Here is a 23668-nt window from a genome sequence, read left to right as displayed (position 1 = left end):
GCCCCTTATAGATAGCCTGTCTCAGCGCTTCGCAGAGGTTTACACCCCCTCCCAAAATGTCTGTGTTGATGAGTCCCTTTTGCTCTTCAAAGGGCGCCTAAAATTTCGCCAATATATCCCAAGTAAGCGTTCTCGCTATGGGATGAAATTTTACAAACTCTGTGAAAGCAGCACGGGCTACACTAGTTATTTCATGCTGTATGAGGGAAAGGACACTAATTTGGACCCCCCCGGTTGTCCCACTGACTTGACTACCAGTGGTAAAATTGTTTGGGAGCTCATAACTCCACTGCTGGGCCGAGGTTACCACTTATACGTGGATAACTTTTACACAAGCATCCCTTTATTTAGAGCCCTAAATTCTTTGGACACCCCAGCCTGCGGCACAGTCAACCGTAACCGCAAAGGACTGCCCAGGGAATTGCTGGATAAGAAACTGAAGCGTGGAGAAGTACATGCTCTAAGAAGCAATGAGCTCTTGGCCATAAAATATTCAGACACCAAAGTTGTTTTTATGCTTACTACTATCCACGATGAGACCATGATTGTCCAACACAGAAGTGGCGGTAGGCCCTCAAAAACAAAGCCACTGTGTAGTAAAGAATATAGTAAGCATATGGGTGGTGTTGATAAATCCGACCAAATACAACATTATTATAATGCCACCCGAAAAACCAGGGCCTGGTACAAAAAAGCAGCAATTTATATGATCCAAATGGCCCTTTATAATTCTTATGTCGTTTACAAGGCGGCAGTACCAGGCCCCAGATTGTCTTATTACAATTATTTGCTGCAGTTGCTCCCTGCCTTGTTGTTTGGTGATGTAGAGGAGGTTCCTGACATGCCAGGTAACGACAATGTTGCCCGAATGGTGGGTAAGCATTTTATAGCACAAATTCCACCAACACCTAAAAAAACATATGCCCAGAGAAAATGTAAGGTTTGCCGTTCCAAGGGTGTTAGGCGAGATGTCCGGTATTATTGTCCCAAGTGTCCTAGCAAGCCTGCTTTGTGTTTCCACCCATGTTTTGAAGTGTACCATACTGTGGTACACTATGAGAGGACTTGAATTTTGTGTTTTTATAGGTAGGTTATGGTTCTCTGGGTTTGTTGGTGGAATAAGGATTTAGCATATCAGAATAGTGAACTTGGCATGTTCTAGGTTTTTATGCACAAGGTTTCAGGACTCCAAACTTAGCTGTGCTGGCAAAGTGACGCTGTTTTTTATTTATTGAGTTTATCTATTCTGGCAGGTCCGTACTTTACTTATAACTAGGTTATAGATATATGTGATGAAAAGTTTGGTAAGGTGTGTCATATTGGCAAAAGTGTTGTTTTTTTTTTAGTAAAGTAGGGATTTATGGTGTGTGATTTTGTTTTTTGCACAGGTTGTCAGAAAAACAAAGTGTGCTTGTAGCTTGTGGTTGTTTAGACTTGTTCTTGGGCATTCAGATTTTTGTGTTTGAGCTATGGTTATTCAGGCTAGTTGCAGTGTTTCTTTGGTTATGGGGTAGGACTTATATTGTGCTGTTGGTATAGCGAACTGAGGTGCTGGGTGACTGACAGGGCGCATGATAAAACTTGTGGTGTGTGATGAATCAATGAGATGTTTTTATCTCTAAAGCTGATGCCACAAGTCCTTTTACTGGCACCTCAAAAGCTTGCCTGTCAGCGCAGTTATCTGTGCATAGTTTTGTATATTACTTTGTATTTCTGGGCAGCATTTAACTACTGTAAGTGTAGGCCTTGAGTTTTTTGCAAAGGTTCTTGAGCACAGGATGACAGATACATTATGGTTTTTTGTGCTTGTAGTACAAATTGAATATCTACTGTATGTTCTGGTTAGGTTACACAAGTTGCAGTGGCTCTCTAAATATAAAAACTTTGCATAATACTGGTGTGCCACTGGTGACTGCTGCACGGCACGTAATGGTGCACATAATTTTATCTCTGATGCTAATGCCCCAAGCTTTATTGTTGGCACCTAAATTCCTAACCTTTAGTGCAACTTCTAAGGACATTTGCATCATTTATGGGCCAAATTACTATGGATTTTTTGGCAAATATCCTTCTAAATGTGGTGCAGATTTTGTCATTTCTAAAGTAGTGTAGGAAGAAGCAAAAAACTGATATCATAACACCACAGGAAAGATGGAACTCAAATCAAAGATGCTCCACAAAACAGAAATAGGTGAGTAAAGTACAATTTAGGGGTTTATTTGGGGGGGGGGGGTAAAGTAAAAAACTGCAAGGGGTGCATAGAGTGCATTTTCAGGTTTGGCGGCCATGTACTTATGTGCAACCAGACATATGGGGTGTAATTTTATTCAGGGTAACTTGCTAATTGATACTGAGCAAGTTTTTGATAGTTGCCGTTGAGATTTTGGGGAGAAATCTAACTTTATATTTTTTTTCAGACCAAGAATGGTGTCTCTAAATAGCTGAAGTTGTCTATTTTTAATCAATGTATAGTTTATATGGGTTTTTTTACAGTTAAGGGGCAATTTTGTCTGAAAAACTTTGAGATGTGCACATAAATTGCAGCCCCATTATTATGCATTGCCCCTGTTTTGGGGCATTTGGTGGCCACGTCTTTATGTGCACCCATACATATAGGGTATCGTTTTATTCAGGGGAACTTGCAGATTGATGTTTAGTAAGTTTTTGGTAGTTGCCATAGAGATTTTGGGGAGAAATCTAGGTTTGTATCTGTTTTTTCCTTGATTTCTGACCAAAGCACCGACTTCTGCAAGGGACTGCGGCCGCAATTTTCCATGTAGAAAGAGGAGAGTGGCGTCTCTGAATAGCTGATGGTGTGCACTTTTCAGAAATATATAGTTTGTGGGGGTTATTTTACAGGTATGGGGGGTTAACACTGAAAAACTGCAGGAAGTGCACATAGAGCTCAGTGAAATTGCCCTTTTGCATTGCCCCTGTTTTGGGGCATTTGGTGGCCACGTCTTTATGTGCACCCATACATATGGGGTATCGTTTTATTCAGGGGAACTTGCAAATTGATGTTTAGTAAGTTTTTGGTAGTTGCCATAGAGATTTTGGGGAGAAATCTAGGTTTGTATCTGTTTTTTCCTTGATTTCTGACCAAAGCGCTGACTTCTGCAAGGGACTGCGGCCGCAATTTTCCATGTAGAAAGAGGAGAGTGGCGTCTCTGAATAGCTAATGGTGTGCCCTTTTCAGAAATATATAGTTTGTGGGGGTTTTTTTACAGGTATGGGGGGTTAACACTGAAAAACTGCAGGTAGTGCACATAGAGCGCAGCCCCCAAAATTTCAACTGAAATTGCCCTTATGCATTGCCCCTGTTTTGGGGCATTTGGTGGCCACGTCTTTATGTGCACCCATACATATGGGGTATCGTTTTATTCAAGGGAACTTGCAGATTGATGTTTAGTAAGTTTTTGGTAGTTGCCATGGAGATTTTGGGGAGAAATCTAGGTTTTTTATCTGGTTTTTCCTTGATTTCTGACCAAAGCGCTGACTTCTGCAAGGGACTGCGGCCACAATTTTCCATGTAGAAAGAGAAGAGTGGTGTCTCTGAATAGCTGAAGGTGTGCACTTTTCAGAAATATATAGTTTGTGAGGGTTATTTCACAATTAGGGGGGGTTAACACTGAAAAACTGCAGGTAGTGCACATAGAGCGCAGCCCCCAAAATTTCAACTGAAATTGCCCTTATGCATTGCCCCTGTTTTGGGGCATTTAGTGGCCACGTCTTTATGTGCACCCATACATATGTGGTATCGTTTTATTCAGGGGAACTTGCAGATTGATGTTTAGTAAGTTTTTGGTAGTTGCCATGGAGATTTTGGGGAGAAATCTAGGTTTTTTATCTGGTTTTTCCTTGATTTCTGACCAAAGCGCTGACTTCTGCAAGGGACTGCGGCCACAATTTTCCATGTAGAAAGAGAAGAGTGGTGTCTCTGAATAGCTGAAGGTGTGCACTTTTCAGAAATATATAGTTTGTGGGGGTTATTTCACAGGTAGGGGGGGTTAACACTGAAAAACTGCAGGAAGTGCACATAGAGCGCAGCCCCCACATTTTTAGCTGTAATTGCCCTTGTGCATTGCCCCTGCTTTGGAGTGTTTGTTGCCCATGTCTTTATGTGCACCCATACATATGGGGCATCATTTTATTCAGGAGAAGTTTGTCTTTCAAATATGCCTTTGTTAGAAAATTTTTATGAGATTTTTTTTGTCAAATCCACATTTGATCATGCGTCCAAGTTTACGTTTTAGAAAAAAAAAAAAAATGTCATAAAAAGTTCCAAATTTCACAATGCACTGACAAAAGGTATTTGGCTTTTGAGTGAAAACTACATTGCACCTAGAAACCTGAAGGTCTGTAGTTTCTAAAGATACCAAACATGAGGGGATATTTTAGATTTACATATAAGTTATGCTGCATTAACTGTTACAAGCGCTTTTCTGCTTTGTTCTGGTGTGATATTGTACAAAGTATTGCTTTAGTTTGGGGGTTACTTCTGGACAGGAACTGTGGGGTACCACCACATATTTGGTATCGTTGGACTTGGGAGTATCAGGGCTTTTACAAACAACAAAAAAAAGTGTGTAAAATTAACTTTTCTATGGAAAAAAAACTCAAAATATACAGAAATTTTTCATAATTTTATTTTTTTTTACATATTTCACCCAAAATACACATCATATCTCCAGAAAAGTTATAAAATTTGGTATGTATGTCGAAGCCCAATTAGTGACGAAAAAAACGATATATAATTTCCCTAGTTTCATGGAGGTTTTCCTACCAAAAAACATTGTTAAAGTGAATGAGTACAAAATGCTTAAAAAACGTCTGGCACTGGGGGGAACCGAAATGACGAATTCGGCTGGCACTTAAAGGGTTAATGATATAGCTTCACTCTGTTCATTATTTATTTTGGAAGAAAAACTAAATATCATAGCTAAAACCCAGTTTTATCAGGTAAAATCAGCAACAAAGTTTTAAAAAGTCTTCCAAATTATCTCATCTAAATAAGAAATTGGTTTATGCATAAAGATGTTACAATAATAATATACTGTAATTACATTTAGAGCAAATCTGAGTTATCACTATACACTCTAATTAGCTGCCCAGATGGTTAATTTCCCCAGGAAATCTGCTTGCTGACCTATTTTGGTAAAGACGGAATTTTATTACTGTAAATGTGCACAAAAATAACATGAATGTAAAAACATTTTCATTAGGGATCTGCAAATGTTACACTGTTTATTTATAAAGGGCAACAGAATCAGAGGCAGTTAATGGAGAACTAATGGAGTTGTCATGTATTTTAGACATATATTGGTTTTATTAAAAAAAAATAGTAGAAAAAAATAGTACAGGTACAAAAATCCATACAATTAAATCATATAGCACTAATGTTTTATTCTCAATTAGTAGAAGATATACAAAGATTTTTAAATTCTAAATTCACAAATTAATCTTTCCTTATTTATTATGTAAATACCTCAAATTGTGAATTTTACATCACTTAAACAGAACGAATAGCTCCCCCCCAAAAATAGGAAAAAAACTCAAATAGCTCAAAGTGAATGGACCACGAAAAAGATTGCCTTGGACAGCTCCCATTAACTTCTACTTAACCTCAACAGCTTTCAGATGGCATATTTATAAATTTGCTTTCTGACACATAAAATGGTAAAAAATCCACGTTTTTTAATACAAAAAAATTGTGGAACACGAATTGCAGAAAAAAAATACGACAATTGGTAAATCTGCTTCTAAATTTGAGGAGAAAGACAGGAAGTAATCATAGCTTTATCCGTAGTAATAAGTCAAATCAACTGAACTTGCTGTATTTTTTTTCTTGAAGATGTATCACCAGTCATCTTCAGGTACAAAAATACAGCAAGATATACCATGACCTGGAGAACCTTCACATAATCATAGCTTTATACCAAATGATTATTTGGAAGGTACCTCTATTAGTGCTATACATGTCAGGAAAAACTGTGCCTTCCCACTCCATACACTAATTCAGCACGTGCCATTGGTTCTAAAAGGGGAAGCTTTGGGAGCAGAAAAGGAGTCCATTGATGTCAGTGGCAGGGCTACCAATGAGCACTAGTTCTGGGCTGGCAACAAGTGACAGGAGATTTCCCAGATGACATCACTTTGTACCCAGCTGCTCTCATTTGCATTTACATAGGTCAGAATTATGATTTGTATCATTAAGCCACTGCTAGCCAAGGCAAGATAAGTAGTACATGGTATTGTGTTGTATAGGACACCGAGTCAAGGGCATAACTACAGAGGAAACAGACTGTGTTTGTAGGGGGCCCAGTAAGGCCTAATTTATTAGCTTACTAATGTTTTGGGACCCTAAACTGAATTTGCTGTGGGGCTTGTATCATCTACTTTGGCCACTGATGTGTACCCAACCTGAACCCACCATGGTGGCCCAAATTTTGTCACAAAGATGCCCGGCCCTCAGGTTAACGCGAATGTTTCAGGAGGTCAAGCCACAATCTCTATGATTTTATACAGACGCTCCATAAAATAACCATAAGATATATACAGTGGTGTGAAAAACTATTTGCCCCCTTCCTGATTTCTTATTCTTTTGCATGTTTGTCACACTTAAATGTTTCTGATCATCAAACACATTTAACTATTAGTCAAAGATAACACAAGTAAACACAAAATGCAGTTTTTAAATGAGGGTTTTTATTATTTAGGGAGAAAAAAAATCCAAACCTACATGGCCCTGTCTGAAAAAGTAATTGCCCCCTGAACCTAATAACTGGTTGGGCCACCCTTAGCAGCAATAACTGCAATCAAGCGTTTGCGATAACTTGCAACGAGTCTTTTACAGCGCTCTGGAGGAATTTTGGCCCACTCATCTTTGCAGAATTGTTGTAATTCAGCTTTATTTGAGGGTTTTCTAGCATGAACCGCCTTTTTAAGGTCATGCCACAACATCTCAATAGGATTCAGGTCAGGACTTTGACTAGGCCACTCCAAAGTCTTCATTTTGTTTTTCTTCAGCCATTCAGAGGTGGATTTGCTGGTGGGTTTTGGGTCATTGTCCTGCTGCAGCACCCAAGATCGCTTCAGCTTGAGTTGATGAACAGATGGCCGGACATTCTCCTTCAGGATTTTTTGGTAGACAGTAGAATTCATGGTTCCATCTATCACAGCAAGCCTTCCAGGTCCTGAAGCAGCAAAACAACCCCAGACCATCACACTACCACCACCATATTTTACTGTTGGTATGATGTTCTTTTTCTGAAATGCTGTGTTACTTTTACGCCAGATGTAACGGGACACGCACCTTCCAAAAAGTTCAACTTTTGTCTCGTCAGTCCACAAGGTATTTTCCCAAAAGTCTTGGCAATCATTGAGATGTTTTTTAGCAAAATTGAGACGAGCCATAATGTTCTTTTTGCTTAAAAGTGGTTTGCGCCTTGGAAATATGCCATGCAGGCCGGTTTTGCCCAGTCTCTTTCTTATGGTGGAGTCGTGAACACTGACCTTAATTGAGGCAAGTGAGGCCTGCAGTTCTTTAGATGTTGTCCTGGGGTCTTTTGTGGCCTCTCGGATGAGTTGTCTCTGCGCTCTTTGGGTAATTTTGGTCGGCCGGCCACTCCTGGGAAGGTTCACCACTGTTCCATGTTTTTGCCATTTGTGGATAATGGCTCTCACTGTGGTTCGCTGGAGTCCCAAAGCTTTAGAAATGGCTTTATAACCTTTACCAGACGGATAGATCTCAATTACTTTTGTTCTCATTTGTTCCTGAATTTCTTTGGATCTTGGCATGATGTCTAGTTTTTGAGGTGCTTTTGGTCTACTTCTCTGTGTCAGGTAGCTCCTATTTAAGTGATTTCTTGATTGAAACAGGTGTGGCAGTAATCAGGCCTGGGGGTGACTACAGAAATTGATATTGAAATTGAAAATTGATAAACCACAGTTAAGTTATTTTTTAACAAGGGGGGCAATCACTTTTTCACACAGGGCCATGTAGATTGAGTTTTTTTTCTCCCTTAATAACGTAAACCTTCATTTAAAAACTGCATTTTGTGTTCAATTATGTTATCTTTGACTAATAGTTAATGGTTTTTGATGATCAGAAACATTTTGTGTGACAAACATGCAAAAGAATAAGAAATCAGGAAGGGGGCAAATAGTTTTTCACACCACTGTATGTTAGTACTTTCCCACTGCAAATTCTGTGAATTTAAATGTAGGGATGAGTATGTTTTTATTCTATGTTTTTCTTTAATTGTTTAGGCAATTTGAAACATAATTCTACTTCATTACACATCACACACCATTAAATTAAAAGTGGTCATGTACTATTCAAGCTCAGAGTTAATTTAATAAATTGTTAGTTCATCCTGCACTTCACTGGGCATCTAAATAGGTTATCTGGAGTTAATACTTCCCCTGTGGTGGATCTGTCAGCTGTTTTCTTTCACTGAGTGCAGAATATTTTCTCCACAATGATGGGTTTCTTTTTCTTGTAACATATACTTTATGACATGCGATATTCATTATTTGCTGTGTTGATAGGATGCAGCATGCTCATTATGGGTGCATTATTAATTTGCAACCCCATCAAGTGGGGTGTTTTTGATATCTGTATAAACTAAAGGATAATTCAGTGCAGCAGCTATATTGTTGGAATATAGACAACATCATTACATGCTGTGGTGTGTTTGTTATCAGCAGTTCAATCAGTCTCACAGTGCACATTAGTTAGTGATTGAAACAGCCTGGAACACATTCATATGTCAAATAGGAGGTTGTCTGCATGAGCAACCTGATATATGGCTCTAAATCATATGCAAAATATGTGCACTAAAAATTAAATTTTGCTTTTGGCTAAGATCATGTGTACCTGTTCTTATCAGTTGGAGTTCTCCCACCGCCCTGAAACTAAGGTGCTCACTTGGTCTTCTGGCCAAGGGCAGGAAGCAATGGAGCCAGAGCATTTTTGCACCCGAGGCTTTTAACCCCTGGCATGCCTTAAGATCATGATGGTTGGAGGCACCAAGGTCGTGGCACTAGTACACTTTTACTTCGGCACTTTAGTGCACTGCTCTCTTACCGCAGCCTGTTGGGCATTGGGTGTAATACAAATTATTAAAATCCAGCCAATAAGCTAGGGCTGCACACAGCCAATGTTTATCTATTTATTTATTCCCCACTGTGTGTCACCTGCACCCTTTTCTTTTCCAAAGATCTGGTGCAATAACTCTTATGGGAGCACATATTTAAGTCACTTATGTAATTTTTATTAAATACTGTATTACTACTGTGGCACATCTTGGGGGAAAAAAAATAGAGGTCACTATATGTAAATGCTAGTGCACTCTAGCATAGTGCTTATTCTTCAAGCACGTGCAACTAGGTCTTTTCTGAAGTCTGCAAATTAAAAATCTCAAGGTGCAGAGATGAGTGTTGAATAAAACTCAATTTAGAGGAGGGGCAACTGGAGGGAGATGGGATGCCTATGTGCCACTCCCGCCCGTCCTTCATGAATAAAGTGCTGCCGGACACAGGCATATAGAAAAAAGTGCAGTTTCTCAGATAAAAACAATGGTTCTGTATCAAAGAATATAGCATGTGTTAGCAACCAAAGCAGCAGTGAAACTGGTCTCAGAAAGTGTATCCAAACTGTTAATTATTATTGAATCTGACCTATTCAGTGTCGATTTGGCTGTTGTGTGTCTGACTAAATCAATTACATTACGGTGTGCCAGATTCTGTCAAGTGATAGGCATGTAGTGCAGAAGAATGCAGGAACTCATGTTTCCAGAATGAGATGCACCTGTCAAAAGACATAAAAAATCTACTTTTCATGACTCTATCTTTGTTGTTCTGTTGTATTTATAAAATAGAACAGTGCGCTTCCATTTTCAGACTTACAGAACAAAAAATGTGTCTGAAATCACAATGAATGTCACAATGAATAGTTACATTTTATGGTACTTTTGTTTATAAGTCTCAGTCTTTCTTTTTGTAAATAGTAAACCAGCATTAAAAAGCAGTACGTCTGGAATAAATAAAATGTAGCTTCATCTAAATTTTGAAATTAAAAATTGTATTACCTGCCTCTGATCTGGTCTCTGCAATGCTGCGTTGGCGCCATATGCATTACAGGACTCCACAATGTACTCTGAGCAAACACCCAGAAGAGAGCTTGATTCTCCACACGAGCCATCAGCCACAACAATTATCTTGGGCCATTCTCCCTGTGGAATCTTCCTCATATACTCTTCTGTGAACTAAGAATGCAGAATGCAATTACTTTTTGTACTAAATTTGCATGTAATTCAATCATGCTTTTGTTAAAAAAAAAGTGTTTATAGTATAAAAGTATTTATTATAATAATAACAACCCAGAACCAAAGAGGACTGCAAAAAAGTTATATCAGTTACCATTCTGTGAGTTTTTAATACACATGCCCTATGTGCAATAATGATACTAGGGTAGGCTACATGGGGGACATAGTCAGACTGGATGTAAAATGTTTTGGGTCTAAACCTGTCTTCTTTTTGTTGGCAATATGAGTATACGAAACTAATGGGAAAATGGTTGCACATCTGCTAGGGCAGAAAATGAATACATGATAAAATATAAATATTCTATGTTTGTACTGTATTTCTAAGTAACGATAATATACTTATGCTTATAAAGTGTATATTGTTATTAAATGTGCTGCATAACTCTCGTGGTGCTAAACAAATAAATGATGATGATGTTGTACCAAGCTGTCTGCAGAAGAGTTACGATAATTGTCTGATGCACAAATAGTTTTGCTATGCAGCTTAAAATCTCTATATTGTCAACCAACGAACTTACATACTGCAACTGTCTCCTCTTTTAAACATTTCTAGTATCCAAGTTCTAAGAATCCTTAATGATGATAATAATTCCACCAATAATATAGTGTGTGGATTCTGCTTAAAGGAGAACTAAAGCCTAACTAAAGAAGTAGGGCAGAAATGTTGTACATTATGTTTTGGGGTTCTGTATCAGCCCTAGGCAACCATAGCCCTTTAGCAGAGAAGATTTGTGCCTCCAAAGATGCCCCCAGTAGCTCCCCATCTTCATTTTTGCTGAATCCCTACACATGTTCTGTGTTGCTGTCAGTTACTGAGATTAAGGACTGACTCAAAATATACTGCATAAATATAGTATAAATGTAACAGTACAGTAAGCTGATTAGTAATTCGTTCAGATTCACATTACATAATAGATCTAAAACCAGGGTATTTGCATCAGAACTGAATCATTAACCCTGAAGCATCATCTTATATGACAGACAACCCTCATTTTCTGCTTGATAATTTGCAACGACCCCTAAGCTCAGCTTCTCAACAGTTGCTCAGACCTCACTGAGCATGTGCACTTTCCCGGACAGTTCCGGGGTGCAGGGACAGAATCCAAGATGGGGAGCTCCTGTGACAACTGTAACAACCTTTATCATTACATTTAACAAATTTCATTATTGAAGTTTATTGAAATAAGTATAGAGTGGCCACCAGAGAACCAGATGTACAAAAGCAAGCAATGACATTCTCTGTAATATCTCTAGTTAAACAAAGTATAACTACCAGCCATTGCTACTTTATAGAAACATCTTTAAAAAGTTCTGGAGTCAAGTTGTCTGAACCCAGTCATCTGAAGCTGGGATAATGTTGACTAATTTGGACAATTTTTAACCAAACTGTTAGATGTTTACCCTTATTGTATGGTGTGATATTTACCCTTGGATTTGTCTGATGGTCATACTGGCATGTATGCCAAGGGATGAACAGCTCTCTACAACTTAACCTACAGTAGTTGGTTATTAATAGTTATATATATCTGTGTGGGTGGGAGGGGGCTGAACTTAATGGACCTTGATAGACCTTGGCCTTTTTCAACTCAACTGAACTATGTAACTGTATTACATATTATTTTCAGTCACAAGGAAGCACTTTTGTCTATTATACATTGTCAAAATAGTTGCTATTAGTCTTTACAGAAGAGTCTTATGGTCATATAAGCCAGATAAGCATCTAAAATTGTTAAATTTTAGAAATTCTAGTTGTTCTTTATTACATAATACATATTCAGGGCAATTACAAGCAGAGGACTCACATGTTTGGGACGAAATGTACATGACATCATTGTGGAAGAGAGGTCCCTGGTCATACAAAATATATTAAATATTATATACATTATATAATATTCTACATTTTACAGCAGGGGTCCCCAAGCGTTTTCACCCATGAATCACATTTAAATGTAAGAAGAGTTGAGGAGCAACATTAGCATTCAAAAAGTTCCTGGGGCTGCAAAATAAGGGTTGTGATTGGCTATTTTGTAGCCTCTATGTTGACTGGCAGCCTGCAGGAGGCTTTGTTTGGCAGTACACGTGTACAGTACAAGCAAAACTTGTCTCCAAGCTAATAATTTAAAAGCAAGCACCTTCTTTAAGGCCACTGGGAGCAACATCCAAGGGGTTAGAAGGCAACAGATTGCTCACAAGCTGGTTGGAGATCACTGTTCTACAGTGTGGGGCTTTGCTCAAATGGTAGAAGGCAGTAGGGTCTTCTACAAAACAGGCCATTTTCTATTTAGAAACAATAAGCAAATAAACAAATTAATGTTCATTCTTCAGGAACCAGAAAAAACTTCTTTGCTTGAAGACTGCAAAACTCACCTGCATTTGGACAGTGTCTCAGTCACTATTAATGCTAAATTATCCATAATAATACTAATGTTTTACTAAAAAGCTTTTATCTTTCACAAACTCATAAGCTGAGTCTCCAATATTTTATTTCCTGGTCATAAAGCTCATGCCAGCCCCCACCCCTTTATCACAGCACCTGCCTTAAGCCAATGAGCACCAGTTATCTTCTTTATCTGCTCTGTCTCATAAAGCATTCTAGGAGAGACATAACTACCCTTAATGGCCTTTTCAGTTATTCTGCTACAAAATATTATATATAACATTAACATTACATGTGTATATCAATGGGAACAAAAACTCATGTGTAGAAAACTTGAGCAAAAAAAGTGTCTGTAGTGTTTCATTTTACTAGCTTTGTCAGTTTTTTACACACATCTGTGCTAAAACGAAAAGGCTTTATAACTCCATGTAGTGAATGGCAACGCAGTGAAAAGCAAGCATCTTATTGGTTGCTATGGGTTACTGCTCCTGGGAAAACTTAGGGCCTTTTATTACATATGGGGGATAAGGTGTGTTTCATGAGGGAACCATAATCACACTATTCACTATAAAACTATACTGAGGGCACTTCTTCATTATAGACTAATCATTCAGAGGATAGAAATGTTTGTGCTCTTTCTTTCATGTGAAGGCTTTGCCAAGATCCACACCCATGGGAACACCAAATGACTTGTTAAACAACATATTTATTGATTTATTTGTGAAATGATTTACCAGGAATAGATGCACTGAAAGTACTCTCATTTTCTCAATCTGACTGCACAGAAAATATCTGGCAGTAAACGGGGATTATAAAAACATAATATGTAGAATATTTAAAGTTACATGAAAGCTACAGCTAAAATACAAGTTATGGAAATTTTCAACATTAACATGTTAGTATTTATTAGTATCTATTAATACATTTAAATATATTGTTTTTCCATGAACAACATATGGAGTTCTCGCAAAATCCAAGTCCCTTGTAAAGCTATTGTTTATATAAAAGAAAGTCACTAAATAGTGTTTGTGGAATTCAATCTCTGCTATTTGTAGATGTGCTCAAAATGTTGCTACTAACCACAACTCTCCTACCATTTACTTGTTTAGGAATTAAATTGAATCTCTTAGCACCCACTACTAGAGCTCAAAAATGCTTGAACGCCACCAAGCTCTGTGTCCTGAGATGGCGTGAATCATGGACAAAAGTCTTTGTCTGACGAAGGGGTTCACCCCAATACGTTACTGCGTTGCACTAAATAAACGTGCAGGTTTTTCCTGCTTATAACTGCCTTGCTGTGCCAGTATCTATGGTGTTTCAAAAGTAAAAAAACATAACATAAGCTCAATAATTAAATAACCCATGCAGCAGAAAACAATGTTCAAATCCTTTTATATTCTAAAAAAATGGGAGAATGCTTATTTTATTTTACTCACCTGTAGGTTTTTTGCTGTTATGTGTTTATTTATCAATTTTAGAGTTTTTGAATTTGAGTTTGTTTTTCTAAATCGATTAAACTCAACTCACTCAAATGCTCGCTTATTTATTAATGTGGTAAACACATGCAAATAAAAAAACATGAATATTTGAATTTTCAAGTTTACAAACTCGAATTGATCATATATATTAACTTTGCCCAAGACAACTTCCATTGACTTCAATAGAACCTCATATGCTTTCAATGGCAAAGTTTTACATTCGGGTTTTCAGTTTTTTATTTGCAATTAATAAATATCAGACATTCAAGTGTTCCACCATAACTCAAATTTGAGTTTTTTAAGTGCAAAAAACTCTAATCAAGGTAAGAAAAAAATTAAACTCGACCACTGATAAATCACCCCCTTGGTGTCACAAAGGTCTGGCTCACACATCACATGGACTTACACCATCTTTTTTCTTGTACACCAATTGGTGGAGAAATCTGACATTTGCCTTTTGGCACAATATCTTAATCAGTATTCATGATTCATTTAGTGTATGAGGGTGATTAGAAACACACTCTGTAAGGGCTCTGGCACACAGGGATATTAGTTGCCCGCAACAAATCTCCCTGTTTACGGGCGACTAATCTCCCCGAAATGCCATCCCACCGGCGAAAAAGGTAAATTGCCGGTGGGATGGCATACGCGGCGATGTGATTTCAGTGAAATCGCGGAAGTTGCCTTTAGAGGATGCCGCTGCGTATACCATCCCACCGGCGATTTACATTTTCGCTGGTGCAATGGCATTTCGAGGAGATTAGTCGCACGCAAACAGGGAGATTTGTCGAGGGCGACTAATCTCCCCGTGTGCCAGAGCCTTAACTGGACTACTTATCTATGAAGCACTTAAATGATTACACTCTTTCTGTCTGTCTTATCGATCCATCTATCTCCAAAGACACACAGGAGTAGAAAAACGGTCACTTTTCTTTTAGTATGACATTGTGCATAAAATGTATTCCATCTGCGACAAATCAAATAAATATGTGAAATACTGACATGCAGGAACATGTTTATGTTTTCTCCGGTTCCATAAAAAGACAAATATAGCTTAATTGTGGCTCACAGCAATTTCACCAAACCCACAAGAGGCATCTCTGTCTACTTAATTCACACTGGGTTTACTGCTTCTGAATTAAAATGCTTACTCTGTGTTTTCCGTGTTTAAGAAGAATGTTTGTTTAAAAAATGAACATCTAGTAACAGTCTAAAAATCTGTCCTCTGGCCAGGCCTGCCATGGCATACAAATGTTTGTAAAATCTCTTGGCATGGTTTAATAAAGTCATTGTTTCCCACAGGGGAGACTGGTCTGACTAGCAATATTGTTAGATTGTGATTGCCCAATTTTATGGTACGTTTCAGTATCATCGGTTAATCAGAACACAGAGCTGTTGTCTAAATATTTGCTATATGCAACCTCTCTAAAATGGATGAATAGAAAGTGCACTTCGTCAGTGTTGTAAGGATAACCATGAATTCTGCTGTGCACATCAGTACATTTGACAAAATGATACCATCTGATGAGGAATGTGCATAAATGCTGAAGGTAGCTCCAAGGCTCATAATTGACAATTAAGCTTACATGTACAACCTTTCTCTATAAATGCAATTGTTGAATATTTGTTTCCAAAATGGAATCATTGAAGCAGTTAAGTAACAGAGAAACATAAAGATTATGTTATAGGACACAACAAGAGTTCCTGAAGCCTTAGTTGGAATGCAGTCTACTTATAAATAAGCTGTAATAAACAATAATAATAATATATTAAATTAATTATAAACTTTTTTCTATTAAAGCTACTGTAATCCAACTTCGTTATATTATTTTGCACCTAATGGCAGGGTCTCCTTTAGCTTTGCACTGACATTTTGTGCCCAGTAACAGTGTTTGCTCTATTTACTAGTGCCATGTTTAAATGCAACGATAAAGATTTAAATGCTATCCAAGCAATGGCTTGACATGGTAGATATGGTTTGCTGATGGTATGTTGCATGTACAAAGAATAGCAGCTATTACAGGCACACTGCAGAGGTGAACCACTGGAAGAGAATAGAAACATTATAAACAATTCACAACTTCTCCTGTCTCTGTTGAATTTGCCCAGTTTATTGCAGAAGAAATCATGAGAATAAACTTGCCTAACCAAAAAGCCAGTGAGGGTGACAAGGTACATACAAAATTTATTAGATGCCACATGTGTGCATGATTATGTATATTTCACAAAGTTGAACATACCTAAGACCTAAGGGTCTCAGGGGAAACAGTGAAACTAATGACTTTGAAATAATGTCAACCTGTAATAGTCTGGAACAGGTAACAGGGTGGTATTTTCCACTCCCATTGTCATTTTTGCTTGCTTGGGGAATAGAGACAGACAGACTAACTACTTAAATAGACATTTGTCATAGACCATAGGTGGTTCAAGCCATTTCCAGGATCTCGAAATGAAATCTAGCATTTACTGTATTCGCCAATATATTTGCTTTCAAGGACATGCCTTTGTATTTGTAATATATCCCCACTCTTCCTAATTAGACTCATTTCATTGCTAGCATATAACCGTCACCTGACTTTGCCTTCAATCTGCATTTTTCAAAGACAAAAAGCCTATTATTTAATTCAAGAACACATGACATTGCATGATTAAATAGTTTAATACACAAACATAGGCCCAGCTTTCTGTTCTGTACTCTTTGAACTATCCATTTTGGTAAAAAAATTATTATTGCTGGTAAAATTTGGAGACATTCCTGACTAAATGGTTCCTACTAAATGTTTTCCTTATACCGTGTGTAAAGCAGTGCACCTTTCCTTTGCAGAATCAATATCATTTGCAGACATATTTAGAACAACTTGAGATGTCTGTTTAATATCTTATTATTTGTGATGTCAATATCTTATTAATTGTCGATTACTATGATCCATGTGACTGACTTACTTATTACTGTCCAAGTTACTACCGATTCATGGTAATACAGTTAACCAGTAATTAGTAACAAGTGAATTGACCATATATTTAGGTAAACAACTCTGTGTAAGGGAAACTGATATGGAAAGGAGGGTCTAACTGGTGTGATAATAGGCCCCAAGCCCCCTCAGAGAAGATTCTCTGGCTATATAATGAGCTGTAAAGGCTGTATAGGCCATAGCTGCTCTAGGTCACACTATGTGATCTGACCCTACAAATAGTATATAAAGAATTCTTCATGGCCTACCTCACCAAAGAAAACAAAGCTATTAAAACATATATATACAAAATGGATATACTGGACTGTGGTTTGACATGTTTTAAACATCTACAACATGTACTGATTTAAATGTTGGCGTTGTAACAAGTCCTGGCATAATTTTCTTATTTTAGTTATCTCTACAGAGTGTAGGAGAGCTCAGCTGTGTCTCTATTCTAAATTTTTTTAAGAAATTGTGTAAGGCTAAGACAGATTGAGAAGTAAAAACCTGTAATATTCTAGTGTTAATCTGCATGAAGAGTGTACACTATATCAAATGAAAGACTTTTATTCCATATTTGTTAGTCATTTCCATATATTCCTTGCAATAAATGACTATTACGAGTGCCAATTAGTGCTCCAGTGAATGCTTGCCAACCATTTAAATGGCTGTTGCTCTGTGAAGCAATCATCCAAGCATTATATAGCAACCTGCTCCCAAATCCAGTGCAGGATGTTTTGAAATGGCTGCATGCAGAGAAAATGATATTGGCTTAATATAAAGGCTGCAGCATCTAGTATCACAAAGATCTGTAAAACTACAAATGCAAAAAACTGTTTTAGAAAACTAGAAATGTATTTTTACCATATACAAAAACCAGGCCTTAGCAAGTAGAAGTGCACATACAATTACACTACTGTAGAAACTTAAAAAAAATGTATGTAAGTTGTATATTAATATGGAGAACTCGTTTGAATAGAAAAACCCGACTACTTCGAATCTGTGAGTTTACAAACTAGAAAAAAACTTGAAAAACTTCAATCTCCAATTGAACATATGGCTTGACTTTGCTTAGGACAACTCCCATTGACTTTTATATAAACTCACAAGCTTTTTGATGCCAAAATTTGCGTTTTCCGCGCCAAAAATTTGATAAATCAGCCCCATAGAATTACTGTAACTTCTATACTAAAGTTGAACCACTTATATATTCCTTAATATTTTGATCCTGTTGCACTCTATATCCTATTGCAGTTTAAATCTTTGTTTGTATTGGTGCTGTGGATGCATATTCCATTTGCTATGTGTGGGTAGCAAATTGGTATTTCCTGGTGTCCTTTTCTGCTGAAGATTAATGTGAAACGATTGAGCAGGAGTATCCTTTCCAATTTCTCAGAGAATTCAAGAATGACAAAAACAACTAAGATGCAGTTTCCAAGGGGGAAAGTTCCACTGGTATGATTTTTACCATTTACCATATACTGTATATATATATATATATATATATACAGGTCCTTTTCAAAAAATTAGCATATTGTGATAAAGTTCATTATTTTCTGTAATGTACTGATAAACATTAGACTTTCATATATTTTAGATTCATTACACACAACTGAAGTAGTCCAAGCCTTTTCTTGTTTTAATATTGATGATTGTGGCATACAGCTCATGAAAACCCAAAATTCCTATCTCAAAAAATTAGCATATTTCATCCGACCAATAAAAGAAAAGTGTTTTTAATACAAAAAAAGTCAACCTTCAAATAATTATGTTCAGTTATGCACTCAATACTTGGTCGGGAATCCTTTTGCAGAAATGACTGCTTCAATGTGGCGTGGCATGGAGGCAATCAGCCTGTGGCACTGCTCAGGTGTTATGGAGGCCCAGGATGCTTCAATAGCGGCCTTAAGCTCATCCAGAGTGTTGGGTCTTGTGTCTCTCAACTTTCTCTTCACAATATCCCACAGATTCTCTATGGGGTTCAGGTCAGGAGAGTTGGCAGGCCAATTGAGCACAGTAATACCATGGTCAGTAAACCATTTACCAGTGGTTTTGGCACTGTGAGCAGGTGCCAGGTTGTGCTGAAAAATGAAATCTTCATCTCCATAAAGCTTTTCAGCAGATGGAAGCATGAAGTGCTCCAAAATCTCCTGATAGCTAGCTGCATTGACCCTGCCCTTGATAAAACACAGTGGACCAACACCAGCAGCTGACATGGCACCCCAGACCATCACTGACTGTGGGTACTTGACACTGGACTTCAGGCATTTTGGTATTTCCCTCTCCCCAGTCTTCCTCCAGACTCTGGCACCTTGATTTCCGAATGACATACTTTGGACCACTGAGCAACAGTCCAGTGCTGCTTCTCTGTAGCCCAGGTCAGGCAATTCTGCCGCTGTTTCTGGTTCAAAAGTGGCTTGACCTGGGGAATGCGGCACCTGTAGCCCATTTCCTGCACACGCCTGTACATGGTGGCTCTGGATGTTTCTACTCCAGACTCAGTCCACTGCTTCCGCAGGTCCCCCAAGGTCAGGAATCGGTCCTTCTCCACAATCTTCCTCAGGGCCCAGTCACCTCTTCTCGTTGTGCAGCGTTTTCTGCCACACTTTTTCCTTCCCACAGACTTCCCACTGAGGTGCCTTGATACAGCACTCTGGGAACAGCCTATTCGTTCAGAAATTTCTTTCTGTGTCTTACCCTCTTGCTTGAGGGTGTCAATGATGGCCTTCTGGACAGCAGTCAGGTTGGCAGTCTTACCCATGATTGCGGTTTTGAGTAATGAACCAGGCTGGGAGTTTCTAAAAGCCTCAGGAATCTTTTTAAGGTTTTTAGAGTTAATTAGTTGATTCAGATGATTAGGTTAATAGCTCGTTTAGAGAACCTTTTCATGATATGCTAATTTTTTGAGATAGGAATTTTGGGTTTTCATGAGCTGTATGCCACAATCATCAATATTAAAACAAGAAAAGGCTTGGACTACTTCAGTTGTGTGTAATGAATCTAAAATATATGAAAGTCTAATGTTTATCAGTACATTACAGAAAATAATGAACTTTATCACAATATGCTAATTTTTTGAAAAGGACCTGTATATATACTATTTTACCCCTAATTTTTCGCGTCAACGCATGATTCACTAAAAGCATACTTGTGTTAATTTAGACGTGATGCTGCTTGCGTTATTTAAGTCGCAAAGACTATTTTCGTGCGGTAATTGACAGAACGCGCGTTAATCAACGCATCGCGCACAAATAGCCATACACGCCATATTAGCTATACATGGCATTACTTTCGTAAAACTACTTTCCCTGCAAACTGGAGGATGCATCGCTCTAGGGCCAACACGTACTTGAATAAATCACACTGCAAAGTCCATATTTTATTGCTAAAAGCTCATTAACTGTACTTTTCAATAATTATCGCCTGCCTCAAGTAGGTGTTATTTTTCGCACAGACAAATGCGATATTTAGCGCGTCTAAGTGTTTGTGAATCATGTGTTAGAATTATTTCTGCGCGCAAATTAACGCAAAGCGTTAAAATTAACGCATGTGGTGCGACTTAACGCACGGGATAATACTTTAGCGAATCGCTAAAACGTTTTTTCACGTCAATTTTAACGCAGAAAAGCATGCGATATGTGTTATCACAATTTAGTGAATCAACCCTCATGCCTCCTGTAACTTATGTTAATAGAAGCCACCTTTAATCCCATGTCACAGTTGTCTGCGACATGCATCAACAGGCAGTTTTCATTCATATCAGCAATAAGAGGCACTGGGGGTTATCATATATTTTTTGCACCTACTAAAAAGTTGGCAGAAAGGATTACTAGGAACCAACTTACTCTAACAAACAAGCAGTGGTTTTCATGTCAGAAATGAAGATAAACACAAAGTGCTCTCTATAGAAAGCTGACCAATAAAAATTAACAATTACAATAAAAATGTAAGATAACAATCCATTTTTTCTAGCCAAGGTCAGTGTCCCTTTAAAACCAGACCGTTTGGAGTCAGTGATCCCAACAGACACATGCTGCTATAACTGTGTGGTGAGTAGATAAAATGTCTATTAGATTATGTGTTTCCACACAAACTTGTGTACCACAATTTATTATGAGTTCTGGTCTCAGAGTTTTGTACACATGAATGATGGAACAGCTTAGACAGCACACTGTGCTATTGTTAATATTTTGCTGTCCTGAAAGCAACAGGTGTGCCTTGCAATCAGAAGAGCCTTAATATTTTTTACAGTATATACATGAGCTGACATCACAACCTTACTGCAATTAAATACAAAATTATATACCTATACCAATTACAATGGAGAATCCAAAAAGTACGCTATAGCTTATTGTTAATACAATTACATTTGCATATCCTGTCACTTTAGCAACAGACCTTCCAAAGGCTAAAGGTACAATCAATAATTATTACCCCATGAAAAAACAGACTTACAAACAGACTAAACAAAACAGAGAATGTACAAACATATATTGTCAATAAAGTATATTATAGTATATTATTTTACCACCAATGGATTTATGCAGCTTAGATAAGTACAAGGTACTGTCTGGTTATTACAATAATACCAGGATATCAGGTTAACAGATAAAATAACCCATACCTGTATTGTTAACTACACACATTGTTAACTATACACAGTTTGTTGTGAAAGGACTTTTATTGAAAAAAATGCCTCTTATGCCAGCAGAGTATAAGAACTGCCATATTCAATCCTCTTGCTTCCATGCTGGGGTAAGGAAGCACATGGCTCCAACAGAGGTCACTGCAATGTTTACACTATGATGCTTGCAGCAAGTTATATTCTAGTACCGCCCCCAGTCAGCATGCACTGGGAACAGAGCACCCCCACCTCAGCAGGGGTTTTGGAAGGGACAAGGCTTTGCCTTGTAAAACTCTTTTCACAATCACTAGAATCACTGCTGCAGTATGTGGATATGGATACAAGAGAGAGAGATTCCAGATGACAAATCAATCTGTGCCCTTTTTCTGATCTGAACCAACACTAAAAAGATAAAATACTTTAAAGATTAACTTTGACATTCTTAGGAATTTTGCTTTGGTACAGATCAAAGGCTGATAACATGAATAAAGGGCTCTCTACTAGTCATTTACCCCAGCAGTACAGACAACTCAATAAGAAGGTGAGCCAAATCTAAAGCAGTGATCATAGCATTCATGTATTCATTTATATCCATGCAAAAACACACTTACTTTCGTTCCCAGTAATATTCTTATATCCATAGTTTGCTTTCTTTGTTCCAGAATACTTAAAAGATGCTCTTGAAAGACACCGATCTTGGTAAAAAAGTGGTCATTGTGCCAACATCCTTCAATGTTATCGAAGTCTACACCAAGGCCAAGCAAAAATTTGACACTACGAGGGTCCAATGCAATTTGTTGGGGTCTGCATAGCAAGACAGCTCTGGAGCGCTCATCCAAGACTGTCAAATTCAGCACCTTTCCAGATCGGACAGCAACAAGCGCAGCTGTCAATCCAACAGGTCCTGCACCCACCACAAGGATAGATACACGGGCCCTCCATTGCCGTACCCTGTCCATGCTTAATTTTACTGCCACATACACCATTATGACCACCAGGGTGCCCAGAGCTGTATCCAAAGCAAGACTTTCATATTTCACTTGCGTACCATTCACCTGACCTTCTGGCCCCTCCATTTTAGCGAAAAGAGTTGGGCAAAAGAGAGATGGAACCTTAGCACCCTTGTTTTCCACACTTTAATGGTGCACTGCTGCTGAATTGCACCCAATAAAAAAGAAAAATCCGTACGGCCAGGAGTCTCTGCTGGATGAATCATAATCAAAAGACTCTAGAAAGAAAAAAAAAAGATCAGATTCCTGTTCTCCCTAAAACTGCAGGCTTACATGATTTGCAGGTTTCCCAATATGCAGTGTTCAAAAGAAAGGAGAAGCTGATTCTAAACACACAGCACTACAATGGCTCAAAACACTCTTGCACTTCAAGAATAACCTCCACCTCTATTCTACCGACTAACAATTGACTTCCTCCTATTGGCTGCTGGTTTTCATCAGCTTCTGAATACATATTTTTTTCCCGTGGCTTATGTGCCTGGATCAGGCTACACATAAATCACTGAGTGCTCTTCCCTACTCCGTGAGCCAATTTTCTGCAAAAGATCTACATGCTAAATCATCTACTGACCTTAACTCTCTCACTGCTGGTTGCTTCTTGCTGAAGCACTATGACACACAAACGTTGTATTTCCAGCCAGGCATTCTCGTGTTGTTACTGCAATATAGTAAGGTTTTGTTTTTAATGATTTAACCCTTCTAAAACCACCAGCTAAAGTAAAACTGTTTTCCATCATAACACTAGTTATATTATTGACAATGGACTGAAATATCTGTGCAACACACAACATCACAGCTATTTAACCGTTTCAGTATGTAACTACTGTTATTGATCTTTACAAAATCAGAACAATGATTCCTACAAAATGCATATTTGGGAACTGATTTGAAATCAGA

The 23668-nt window shown here is 38.0% G+C and overlaps 1 protein-coding gene across 1 annotated transcript in view; it reads right to left on the bottom strand.

Annotated features, from left to right (window-relative positions):
• LOC101733232 overlaps positions 1–23427 on the bottom strand; it is a 57133-nt gene extending 33706 nt beyond the window's left edge. The window contains exons 1-3 of the mRNA XM_031900778.1: positions 23343–23427; positions 22373–22989; positions 10092–10268 (exon numbers count right to left, since the gene is read on the bottom strand). Coding sequence (XP_031756638.1) covers positions 10092–10268; positions 22373–22837 — 642 coding nt within the window. The 5' untranslated portion in view covers positions 22838–22989; positions 23343–23427. The remainder of the gene's footprint in view (positions 1–10091; positions 10269–22372; positions 22990–23342) is intronic.
• Between the last annotated feature and the right edge of the window lie 241 nt (positions 23428–23668).

The sequence above is a fragment of the Xenopus tropicalis genome, chromosome 4, assembly GCF_000004195.4.
Source record: "Xenopus tropicalis strain Nigerian chromosome 4, UCB_Xtro_10.0, whole genome shotgun sequence".
NCBI classification, from domain to species: Eukaryota; Metazoa; Chordata; class Amphibia; order Anura; family Pipidae; genus Xenopus; species Xenopus tropicalis.
Note: the sequence above shows the minus strand (reverse complement) of the source record. Positions and strands in the feature narration are given on the sequence as shown.